General features: G+C 41.5%; 1 protein-coding gene across 2 annotated transcripts in view; it reads right to left on the reverse strand.

Moving 5' to 3' along the window:
- Positions 1-12,523, reverse strand: part of NKAP (NFKB activating protein) — a 37,700-nt gene extending 25,177 nt beyond the window's left edge. The window contains exons 1-4 of one of the 2 annotated variants that reach the window (XM_023553858.2): positions 11,963-12,523; positions 9,356-9,484; positions 8,159-8,229; positions 7,837-7,977 (exon numbers count right to left, since the gene is read on the reverse strand). In XM_023553858.2, the coding sequence (XP_023409626.1) occupies positions 7,837-7,977; positions 8,159-8,229; positions 9,356-9,484; positions 11,963-12,327 (706 nt within the window). In that variant the 5' untranslated portion in view covers positions 12,328-12,523. The remainder of the gene's footprint in view (positions 1-7,836; positions 7,978-8,158; positions 8,230-9,355; positions 9,485-11,962) is intronic. The other variant, XM_003414774.4, reaches the window with a different exon arrangement.
- Positions 12,524-13,464: the final 941 nt, after the last annotated feature.

Raw genomic sequence — 13,464 nt, forward strand, 5'->3', positions numbered from 1 at the left:
GGATCAAAGGAGAATGAAGAGCACCAAGGTCACAAGATAACTATGAGCCCAAGAGACAGAACGGGCCACATGAACCAGAGACTTACCTCATCCTGAGACCAGAAGAACTAGATGGTGCCCGGCCACAACCGATGACTGCCCTGACAGGGAGCACAACAGAGAACCCCTGAGGGAGCAGGAGAACAGTGGGATGCAGACCCCAAATTCTCATAAAAAGACCAGACTTAATGGTCTGACTGAGACTAGAAGAATCCCAGCGGTCATGGTCCTCAAACCTTCTGTTGGCCCAGGACAGGAACCATTCCCGAAGACAACTCATCAGACATGGAAGGGACTGGACAATGGGTTGGAGCGAGATGTTCATGAAAAGTGAGCTACTTGTATAAAGAGGACAATTGAGACTGTGTTGGCATCTCCTGTCTGGAGGGGAGATGGGAGAATAGAGAGGGTTAGAAACTGGCAAAACTGTCACGAAAGGAGAGACTGGAAGGAGGGAGCGGGCTGACTCATTAGGGGGAGAGTAAGTGGGAGTATGGAGTAAGGTGTATATAAGCTTATTTGTGACAGACTGATTTGATTTGTAAACTTTCACTTAAAGCACAATAAAAAGTATTTAAAAAAATAATTAAAAAAATCTAGCCAATAGAATTCAACAAGACATTAAAAAAAAAATTCACCATGACCAAGTGGGATTTGGAAACCCTGGTGGCGTAGTGGTTAAGTGCTACGGTGACTAACTAGAGGGCAGATCAAATCCGCCAGGTGCTCCTTGGAAACTCTATGGGGGAGTTCTACTTGGTCCTATAGGGTTGCTATGAGTCAGAATCGACTCGATGGCACTGTGATTGGCTTTTTTTTTAAGTGGGATTTATACCAGTTACGCTAGGATGGTTTAACATTAGAAAAACAATTAATGTAATCCATTATATAAATAAAACAAAAAGAAGAATCACGTGATCTTATCAACTGATGCAGAAAAGGCATTTGACAAAGTTCAACACCCATTCATGATAAAAACTCTCAACAAAATAGGAATAGAAGGAAAATTCCTCAACATAATACAGGGTATTTATACAAAGCCAATAGCCAACATCATCCTAAATGGAGAGAGTCTGAAAGCATTCCCCTTGATAGTAACCCAAAAACCCAGTGCCATGGAGTCGATTCCGACTCAAAGTGACCCTATAGGACAGAGTAGAACTGCCCCATAGAGTTTTGAGAGTAGGAACCAGAAAAGGATGCCCTTTATCACCACTCTTATTCAACATTGTGCTGGAGGTGCTAGCCAGAGAAATTAGGCTAGATAAAGAAATAACGGGCATCCAGATTGGCAAGGAAGAAGTAAAAGTATCTCTATTTGCAGATGACACGATCTTATACACAGAAAACCCTAAAGAATTCTCAAGAAAACTACTGAAACTAAAAGAAGAGTTCAGCAGATTATCAAGATACAAGATAAATATACAAAAATCAGTTGGATTCCTCTACACAAAAAAAGAACATCGAAGAGGAAATCACCAAATCAGTAGCTTTTACAGTAGCCCCCAAGAAGATAAAATACTTAGGGATAAATCTTACCAGAGATCTAAAAGACTTATACAAAGAAAACTACAAAACACTTCTGCAGGAAACCGAAAGAGACCTACATAAGTGGAAAAACATACCTTGCTCATGGATAGAAGACTTAACATTGTAAAAATGTCTATTCTACCAAAAGCATTCCATAGATTTAATGCAATTCTGATCCAAATTCCAAGGACATTCTTTAACGAGATGGAAACAAATCACCAACTTCATATGGAAGGGAAAGAGGCCCCGGACAAGTAAGGCATTACTGAAAAAGAAGAACAAAGTAGAAGGCCTCACTCTACCTGATTTTAGAGCCTACTGTACCACCAGAGTAGTCGAAACTGCCTGGTACTGGTACAAAAACAGATACATAGACCAATGGAACAGAATTGAGAATGCAGACATAAATCCATCCACATATGAGCAGCTGATATTTGACAAAGGCCAAAGTCAGTTAAATAGGGAAAAGACGGTCTCCTTAAAAAATGGTACTGCGTAACTAGATATTCATCTGCAAAAAAATGAAAACAAGACCCATACCTCACACCAGGCACAAAAACTAACTCAAAAATCAAAGGCCTAGATATAAAATCTAAAACGATAAAGATCATGGAAGAAAAAATACGGATAATGTTAGCAGCCCTAATACATGGCATAAACAGTATATAAAATATTGCTAACAATGCAGAAGAAAAACTAGATAACTGGAAGCTCCTAAAAACCAAACATCTATGCTCATCCAAAGACTTCACCAAAAGAGTAAAAAGATTATCTACAGACTGGGAAAAAGTTTGTAGCTATGACATTTCTGATTAGCACCTGATCTCTAAAATCTACATGATACTGCAAAAACTCAACTACAAAAAGACAAATAACCCAATTAGAAAATGGGCAAAAGATATGAACAGACACTTCACTAAAGACGACATTCAGGTAGCTAACAGATACATGAGGAAATGCTCATGATCATTAGCCATTAGGGAAATGCAAATCAAAACTACAATGAGATTCCATCTCACTCTTACAAGGCTGGCATTAATCCAAAAAACACAAAATAATAAATGTTGGAGAGACTGGAACACTTCTACACTGCTGGTGGGAATGTAAAATGGTACAAACACTTTGGAAATCGATTTGGCGCTTCCTTAAAATGCTAGAAATAGAACTACCATATGATCCAGCAATTCCACTCCTCAGAATATATCCTAGAGAAATAAGAGTCTTTACACGAACAGGTATATGCACACCATTGTTCACTGCAGCAGTTTACAATAGCAAAAAGATGGAAGCAACCAAGGTACCCATCAACAGATGAATGGATAAATAAATTATGGTATATTCACACAATGGAATACTACACATTGATAAAGAACAGTGAGGAATCTGTGAAACATTTCATAACATGGAGCAATCTGGAAGGCATTATGCTGAGTGAAATTAGTCAGTTGCAAAAGGACATATATTGTATAAGACCACTATTATAAGAACTTGAGAAATAGTTCAAACAGAGAAGAAAATATTCTTTGATGATTACGAGAAGGGGGAGGGACAGAGGGTAGGAGAGGGGTATTCACTAATTAGACAGTAGATAAGAACTACTTCAGGTGAAGGGAAAGACAACATCCAATACAGGAGAGGTCAGCACAACTGGACTAAACCAAAAGAAAGAAGTTTCCTGAATATACTAAATGCTTTGAAGGCCAGCATAGCAGGGGCGGGGTTTGGGGACCATGGTTTCAGGGGACATCTAAGTCAACTGGCATAATAAAATCTATTAAGAAAACATTCTGCATCCCACTTTGGAGAGTGGCGTCTGGGGTCTTAAACGCTAGCAAGTGGCCATCTAATATGCATCAATTGGTCTCAACCCACCTGAATCAAAGGAGAATGAAGAACACCAAGGACACAAGGTAATTATGAGCCCAAGAGGCAGAAAGGGCCACATAAACCAGAGACTACATCATCCTGAGACCAGAACAGCTAGATGGTGCCCGGCTACAACCAATGACTGCCCTTACAGGGAACACAACAGTGAGCACGAGGCAGCAGGAGAACAGTGGGATGCAGACCCCAAATTCTCATAAAAAGACCAGACTTAATGGTCTGACTGAGACTAGAAGGACCCTGGTGGTCATGGCCCCCATACCTTCTGCTGGACCAGGAAAGGAACCATTCCCAGGGCCGACTCCTCGGACAGGGACTAGACTGGACAATGGGTTGGAGAGGGATGCTGTTGAGGAGTCAGCTTCTTGGATCGGGTGGCCACTTGAGACTATGTTGGCATCTCCTCCCTGGAGGGGAGATGAGAGGGTGGAGGGGGTTAGAAGTTGGCGAAATGGACACAAAGAGGGAGAGTGGAGGTAGGGACTGGGCTGTCTCACTAGGGGGAGTGCAATTGGGAGTATGTAGCAGGGTATACATAGGTTTTTGTGTGAGATACTGACTTGATTTGTAAACTTTCACTTAAAGCACAATAAAAATAATAAAAAAAAGGGACAATGTTAGGAGCCCTAATACATGGCATAAACAGTATACAAAATATTGCCAACAATGCAGAAGAGAAACTAGATTACTGGGAAAAACCCAAAAAAACAAACCCAGTGCCATCGAGTTGATTCCAACTCATAGCGACCCTATAGGACAGAGTAGAACTGCCCCATACAGTTTCCAAGGAGCGCCTGGCAGATTTGAACTGCTGACCCTTTGGTTAGCAACCGTAGCACTTAACCACTATGCAAGCAGGGTTTCCAGATAACTGGGAGCTCCTAAAAATCAAACACTTATGCTCATCCAAAGACTTCACCAAAAGAGTAACAAGATTACCTACAGACTAGGAAAAAGTTTTTAGCTATGACATTTCTGATCAGTGCCTGATCTCTAAAATCTACAAGATACTGCAAAAACTCAACTACAAAAAGATAAATAACCCAATTAGAAAATGGGCAAAAGATATGAACAGACACTTCACTAAAGACGACATTCAGGTAGCTAACAGATACATGAGGAAATGCTCATGATCATTAGCCATTAGGGAAATGCAAATCAACATTACAATGAGATTCCATCTCACTTCAACAAGGCTGGCATTAATCCAAAAATCACAAAATAATAAATGTTGGAGAGGTTGTGGAGAGACTGGAACACTTGTACGCTGTTGGTGCGAATGTAAAATGGTACAACCACTTTGGAAATCGATTTGGTGCTTCCTTAAAAAGCTAGAAATAGAACTACTTTATGATCCAGCAATTCCACTCCTTGGAATATATCTTAGAGAAATAAGAGCCTTTGCATGAACAGATATATGCACACCCATGTTCACTGCAGCACTGTTTAAAATAGCAAAAAGATGGAAGCAACCAAGGTGCCTGTCAACGGATGAATGGATAAATTATGGTATATTCACACAATGGAATACTACACATTGATAAAGAACAGTGAGGAATCTGTGAAACATTTCGTAACATGGAGCAATCTGGAAGGCATTATGCTGAGTGAAATTAGTCAGTTGCAAAAGGACAAATACAGTATGAGACCACTATTACAAGAACTTGAGAAATAGTTTAAACAGAGAAGAAAATATTCTTTGATGGTTACGAGAAGGGAGGGTGGGAGAGGGGCATTCACTAATTAGATAGTAGATAAGAACTACTTTAGGTGAAGGGAAAGACAACATACAATACAGAAGAGATCCGTACAACTGGACCAAACCAAAAGCAAAGAAGCTTCCTGAATAAACTGAATGCTTCGAAGGCCAGCATAGCAGGGGCGGGGGTTTGGGGACCATGGTTTCAGGGGACATCTAAGTCAACTGGCATAATAAAATCTATTAAGAAAACATTCTGCATCCCACTTTGGAAAGTGGCATCTGGGATCTTAAATGCTAGCAAGTGGCCATCTAAGATGCATCAATTGGTCTCAACCTACCTGGATCAAAGGAGAATGAAGAACACCAAGGATACAAGGTAATTATAAGCCCAAGAGACAGAAAGGGCCACATAAACCAGAGACTACATCGGCCTGAGATGACAAGAACTACATGGTGCCCTGCTACAACCGATGACTGCCCTGACAGGGAATACAGCAGAGAACCCCTGAGGGAGCAGAAGAGCAGTGGGATGCAGACCTCAACTTCGTGTAAAAAGACCAGACTTAATGGTCTGACTGAGACTAGAAGGATCCCAGCGTCCTTGGCCCCCAGACCTTCTGTTGGCCCAGGACAGGAACCATTACCAAAGCCAACTTTTCAGACAGGGATTGGACCGGATAATGGAATAGAAAAAGATGCTGGTGAAGAATGAGCTTCTTGGATCAAGTCGACACTTGAGACTATGTTGGCATCTCCTATCTGGAGGGGAGAGGAAAGGGCAGAGGGGGTCAGAAGCTGGTGGAATGGATATGAAAAGAGAGAGTGGAGGGAAGTAGTGGGCTGTCTCATTAGGCGGAGAGGAATTAAGATTATATAGCAAGGTGTATATAAATTTTTGTATGAGAGACTGACTTGATTTGTAAACTTTCACATAAAGCACAGTAAAAATTTAAAAGAACAAGTTCAGAGAAGGAAAAAAAAAGCAGTTCCCTGAGATAATCTTTAAACCTTAAATCAAAAATATCTCTGAAGTCATCTTAAAACTGAACAATAGTTTAGCTTAACTAGTAAAAATGGTCTGCCTTCAGCATTATGCTCTTTTAAGAACTATCTATATGAGATCAAATTGACAGCAGCAACTGGGAAGAAAGATTAGATAGGAACCTTAGGGGGCAGTGAGTTTATGTTAATGAGGGAGGAACAACTCAGGAAATGAGGGTGAGAATGGTTGTATAACTCGAAGAATATAATCAATGTCACTAAATTGTACCTGTAGAAACTGTTGAACTAGTCTAGGTTTTGCTCTGTATATTCTTAACAATAACAAAATAAATAAAATTTAGGAGAAAAAAAGGATTACAGACTTGGAATTCCTATGGATAGTTCTACTCTGTCTTACAGGATTGTTATGAGTCAGAACTGACTCGAGGGCAACAGGTTTGGTTTCTGATAAACTCTACTACTTACTTTTATGAATGTTTGATGGTTTTCATAACGGAAAAAACAAAACAAAACTTTGTGAGTCTGGGAGGGGAGGGAAGCTGTGCAGGAGCTCCATCTAAGGGAGATGAGAGATAAGAGATAAATACAATCCGGAGGGACAGAGGGAAGCATGGAGTATTCTAGGTGCACAGAGGCGTCTCACACGCACACTGATTTGGGGAGGGTGGGTGAAAAATGGCTGACCAGGAAAAGGTGATTGTAAAGCTAGTACTTTTTAAAATCAGACTTATTACAAAAGTAATGCATGCCCATTGTTGAAATGAATAAGCCAAGACAGATGGAAGGAGAGACTGTAGGCAGAGGGACTCTGTACCAAGTAAGAGAGTCAAGGGAAAGAACATGGTAAACTGAGGAAACAGAAAGTAGTTCTCAGGCTAGAGAGGGTGGTGCAAGAGAGTGATGGAATATATGCGTTAGAGAGGGGTCAATCAGCATGTGATCCTTACCCTGGGGGCTATGGAAAGCCATTGAAGGAGTAGAAGTTGGGGACTGACATGCTCAGATTTGTGCTTTAAGAAAGTTTAGTCTTCCAGCAGTAAGGAGGAAGAGAAGCGACAATGGCGGCCAGGATACCGGACGGCATCAGGGGAAGGGACACCTTTGTGTCAACCTCAGGGGAGGCACTCTCTTTTCAATGGTCAGCCAGAAGAGGACACAGAAAGGTGAGTTTTTGTGATGTGACTCTCCAGGAGTGCCTCCTGTAAATTGGCAGACAGCCTGAAGGGGGCGCTTGATAGCATGCCTTTTTGGAAATTGTACAAAGGTGCCCTTTGGGTATGAGAATTACACAAAAGAGCCCTTCCACTGGGCCGATTTGGTGTCACAAGCCTTGCAGCCCAATCCCTGACTTGGCTGGGTGCCACAGGCCTTGTACAATCTATGCACAACTGTTCTGGGGTCAGACTGCTGAGATTTGAATCCCATTTGTGTGACCTTGGGTGTGGTACTTATAACCTGCTCTGCGCCTCCATGTCCTCATCTGTAAGATGTATATCCACTGCATGGATTAAATAGTAACAAAGAATAGAATGCACTTAGCACAGTGCCTGGCATGGTCAGCGGGTATTTTAAAAATCTTGGCTATTACTACTGATTTTAAGAGCTTTCTTCTAAAATAAGACCTAAGATGTAAAACTAGTTTTAAAACAAGGCTTGCAGAATCATGTTGGCTTTCTTACCACTAGAATCTGTCTCAGAATCAGAGTCACTGTCACTGTCATCAGAATACTTCTTGTGTTTTCTTTTGGATGATTTTTTCTTCCTCCTTTTCTTCAACCTTTCTTTAGAACGACCAGACTTCTTCTTTTTCTTTTTTTCTTCTATATAAAATACAAATAAAAAGTATCTTCTAAAGAAGTATTACTGTGCATCGATTTTACTGTAATTAAAATACTAAAAAGGACTAGATGGACAACTTGAGTAAAAACAAAGTGTAATGCTCAACTATTAATAAGCCCATTTTTAACTTCCTAATAAAAAAGGTCTGTATTTAAAGAATACCTTCTGAAGTAGAAGCTGAAGAAGTGCTTTTCTTTGGCTCGTCATCCTCTACTGGTGTATGTTCATCAGAACTGAATTTAAAGAAAATGGTTATAAGAATTAGAAAAGTGACAAAATATGAACCATGAAGTATAAAAATATGGATTTAAAATTTTTCAGTAATGACACAGAATGTCCAAGAACCATTATAAGCAAGTGCTGGGATGCCTTTGTAAGGGTACAGTTCCAGGCTGTACAACCTTCATAAAAATAAAACAATCACTTACATTTACGTTTAGAGTTCAGAAAGCACTAGTCATGCTGAAAGCAGTGTGGAGGACTTATATTTTCAGAAGAAACCACAATGGCTAAAATAGGGGAACAGGAACCAAAAGGAAAGATGAAAGAAACAGGAGATAAGAAGGCTGAGGGAAGACTTCACGATTTTCTCCTAAGTAAGTTAAGGACATATAGTAGAACAGCAACTGTTCTGTCTCCCCAGAGCAAGACAAGCCTAAGAAACTATGGTATAAAGAGTCTTCATTCTGTTATAGAGAATTCTGAAAATGAGTATTATTAAAATTCTACAATAGTTTAGAAAGGGAGTTTCTACATTAATCTCTGATGACATCGGGAATAATTTCGCTATTGGCTAGAAAGTTATTTTTAGAGCTCCTGCCAATTCTAATCTTAAGGGTTCAGGTTCCTAGAGCATTTTCCAAAGGTGTCAATTACAACAAGCTGGAGATAATAATGGTTTATCACCCTGTTACAAATTACATGTTTCCTGTCAAGCACTTTGTCTCAAGTGAATCTAAAGTAGACATAGAAACAGAGGAGAGGGAAGAGGAAACTGTGAATAGCAAAAAAGAGAAAATACGGAAAAAGCATTCAGCCTTCAGATCGTATTGGGTATAGGAAGACTAAATGTACTATTTGTTTTAATTTTGACATTGTACCCTTCTATGGATAGGAAATACCCCATGAATTACAATTTAAAGGGAACAATTTGCATGCTAAAATTCACTAGCGACATGTTTCAATCCTTAGCTATTACGTTCCATGTTTTTCAAAATTAAAGAGTAGAATAGCAGAAATCACAAGGAAAAAAAATGAGATATACTTAAAGTTCTTTACTTAGTTAACAAAAATTCTGAGAACAGATTCCAGATTTAAACAAATGGTATAACGTATTTAAAAATACTTTTAACCACTTACTCGGGTTCAGGGTTCTTTGGAGAAAGTCCCCATACTTCAGGAGCTCCCAATTCTCCAATCCTCTCTCTCTCACTTAATCTTCTGGAAGATATGGGCATGCAAATTAAGTCAATAGGTGTATTCTGTTTCCTAAACATAAAATCGATTCAACAGGAATCTAGTTGAGTCCTACTTTAACTTTACATTTTAAACTTTAATAAAAATTTTGTGGGAATATAAACCCAACACTTAGGACCTGAGAAGACAATAGCACTATCGAATGGCATAGACAACAGACAGCCTGAGAAGCCAGGCCAGAAACACAGCATGGGAGACTGAAAAGTGCATCCCTTCTGTCCCATGCAAGGCATAGCTCCTAACTGCCCATTTCATCTACTGCAACCCAAAAAAAAACCCCGCAAAAAACCAAACCCACTGCCGTCGAGTCAATTCCAACTCATAGCGACCTCTAGGACAGAGCAGAACTGCCCCATAGAGTTTCCAAGGAGCGCCTGGTGGATTTGAACTGCCGATCCTTGGGTTACCAGCCGTAGCACTTAACCACTACACCACCAGGGTTTCCCGTATTTATGAAAGCAGAGAAAAATTTCTTTCAATTTAGTCAAACATTCAATTTTCAGAAACCCAAGAATTAATGAAAACAATAAAGATGAAGCATTAGAAGTAGAAAATGAAGGTAGCGCTGAAAATATAAGAAGTTTCATGTGTGAAAAGCTGTAGTCAATGAGGTACAGGGTTTGTTCCCTCTCTGTTTCCCGCTAGTCCTTTTCTGGAAAAGAAGTACATTCTCTACCTACTTTTTGGAGGACACTAAAAAATATTGTTTTGTTTTATAATGTTTGTGGTTTCTTCTGTTTAATTTTTGCTGTTATCCATAAACTGGAAAACAAAAAACTAAGGTTCAATTCCTCAAAGTTTAGCTGCTGTGGCTCCATTTGTTTTAGAACATCCTTACAAAAGAAATATAATTGGTTTGATTGTTTGAATAAATTACTTTTTACTTGTTTATTCAGTGGAAAAGCTATTATAACAATGCAGAGTCAGATTCAGAGGATTTTCCACCTGAAGAAACAATCTAAAAAGACTCATAACCATACTAGGAATATATGTACATTGAGGGAAGGATGCCTGCTGGACTATAAAGAGCATGCAGTCCTGTTCTCATCCCTGCTACTACCTACCTGGCTTCATCTGTCCTCTTAAGAGAAATTACTTATCTTCTACACGCACAAAGAGAAATTTCATCCAAGCAGTTCTTTTATGTTTTGGTAAAGATTATCCAATATGAATCCATTTGCATTTTGAATGACACACACTGGGGGGACCTTTCTGAAAAACTTAACTTGAAAATGTATGTTTCCAACCTAACTTGGGAATGTTTTTACTGTTTCTGCTCCAAGGAATGAAACACTAATAGCTAACAGTTATGGAATGTTTATTATGTTCCAGACACCAAATCATTACAACAAACCTAAAAGTCTTGGCACTATTTTTATTCCCTTTTTAAAGGTGAAGAAATGAAGCTAAGATAGGTTAAGTGATTTGGCCAAGGTCACTCAGCTATTAAGTGGCAAAGCAGGGCTTCAGTCTCAGGCCGTCTGACTCTGGAGCCTGTCCTCTTCATCACTCTGCTTTATTACCTCTCACTGCTAGAAGAAATAGAATTATGAAGACATCTCCCAACTCTCAGAGATGTTATAAGACATCTCGAGCCTGCCCCTCAATGATTTTAATGCTTTTAAATCTCTCTTTTTTTTTTTTTAACACACAGTGCAGGTAACGCAGTACAGTGCCTGACACATAATTTAACTCAATAAACCTCAGATATCCCCGCAATAATTATAACCCTTTTTCTTCTCCTTAAAATATTTTCCCCCTCCAGTAGTCACTCTCAATAGAGGACACCTGATCTCACCCTCGCCTCATTCTTCACCACTCACTGAGCTCTTTTAACAGACCTGTCTCAAGGTAGCCTCACCTACAGCTTAGCAGGTCACTTCTCCCATATTCATCCAATCCCCTTGTCTCAGAGGAAGGTTTTTCTCCTCTCCAATTTCCACCCTTAAGTTAAACCCTTCATCTCAACCCTTCCCAAGGCCCTACAAAGAATTTCCACTTACAAAGCCTGTTATTATCTCCAACCTAACACGTCTGTCCATTCGTGCAATAAACAAAGGTTGAGCGCCTACTAAGTGCCAGGCACTGCGAACTCTGATGAACGAAATCGGGCACCTCCTTTCCATGAGCTCAGTGTAGTGGGGAATAAAAACAAGCTCAGGAAAGATAATGACAGAAAGCCAGTAAATGCTACCTAATTCCGGTAGGTCCTTGCGGATTGGCCGTGTCCGCAACAAGCTAGGAGGGAGAAGAGGGTGGAGGGAGATCAGGACACTGTATGAAGAAGCTGGAGGATGAGTGACAATACACAGGAGGAAAAGGGCGAAGAGGGGGTTGCCATGGGTGCCTTGAAGAAAGGGCGGAAAATGGGCGCGAGGCAGGCCAAAACCAAAAAACCAAACCCAGTGCCGTCGCGTGGCAGAGGGAGCTAAATGCGAAGGGTCCGGAGCGAGATGACAGATGAAGCGGGTTCGCGCCCGTCTCACTCACTTCTGCCGCAGGCTCTCCTCCCTCTCCTTGTCCAGGAGGCTGGGCCACGGCTTGTCGCTCCCATAGGGGCGCGAGTAGCCGCCGTAATAGCCGGACGAAGTGGCAGACGCGAAGGGAGTGCCACGGGGCCCAGAAGGCCGCTCTCGAGAGCGAGACCGCGAGCGGGAGCGGTAGGGCTGGTTTCGGGAGCTTTGGCTGAGGCCATTCCGGTCGCCGGACCGAGAGCTAGAGTGTGAGCGAGAGTGGTGGCTCCGCGGGGAGCGGGCGGCTCTGGTGGGCTTGGGGCTCCTCGACAGACTGCGACGCTTTCCCCCGGAGCCCGAGGCCTCCCGCTCCGGGGTACGTGAGCCAGACACCGGAGCCATTGCTGCCGCCGGATTCCCGAAGCCGCGGGACAAGGGGGCGCCCTTGCCAGCCTGGGAAGATCTCGGTTGCCTTGGCTCCTAGAAGCGACCTCCGCGCAACCGCCCAAATCCGCGGAAACCTTGGAAACAGTTCTGGGTACCTCGGCAAACCCTTCCGCTAACCTAGGGAGCCTCCGGCCACAGGACAGCGTATGCGTACCAGTGTAAATAAACCGGTAGGACAACCAGTTCCGTGCATCCTTTCGGTTCCGCATCAAACTAATCAAGTCTTAGCCAGACACGAGATCAAATCGTTTCTCAGCCTCGAAATTGAAATAATTGAAAGCAAGGGCGATGGGCCCAGGGCCACAGAATACATTTCACAGAATGGCGGTATTAACAACACAGCCAATTCTGCTTGTGTTTCTGGTGAAAAAAAAATATATATATTTCTTTCCAAGCAAAGTAAGGAAGGTTATTTGTCGGTGAGCTATCATGCCTATCACCCAGTTAGCGTAGAGGGCACAAGTTCTGTTTTAATGACTTGAACCTGATACACTCCAACTAAGTTTGCAGCCTAGAGAAAAACTGTACATTTATCCAAAGCCACACATACCACAAGTTTCTTGTCTCCAGCAGTGCGCTCCAGGGAAATGAAATTGTTACTTCTCCTTGCCCAGCCCCTTAAATTAGTCCCATCATATGCTAGCCCAAGGAGCCCTGGTGGCCCATTGATTGAGAGTTTCGCTACTAACCTGTGTCAGCTGTTGAAGGGGCTCCGCGGGAGAAAAGACCTGGCGATCTGCTCTGATAAAAATCACAGCTTATGAAACCCTACGGGGCAGGTCCACTCTGTTACCTAGGGTCACTATTAGTTGAAATGGACTCAAGGGCACACAAACAATAACATGCTAGCCCAGGAATATATAGTTAATGGTCAATATTTCTATTCAGTTTATACTATTTTTTAAGTGAGAGCACTCTAACGCTAATTCTACTGAGTTTAGTTGTTGAAGGCATGGTAGGTTTGCTGTGGAAATTCCAAATCCAGTCTGCCAGAAGCTAGATAGCTTCTGGGCCTTTCCTCCTAAGAGATAACTTATCAGAAATGTGAAAACTAATGCCAATTGATTATGGAAAATCTCCTTTATGACATAA

Source organism: Loxodonta africana, chromosome X (genome assembly GCF_030014295.1).
Source record: "Loxodonta africana isolate mLoxAfr1 chromosome X, mLoxAfr1.hap2, whole genome shotgun sequence".
NCBI classification, from domain to species: domain Eukaryota; kingdom Metazoa; phylum Chordata; class Mammalia; order Proboscidea; family Elephantidae; genus Loxodonta; species Loxodonta africana.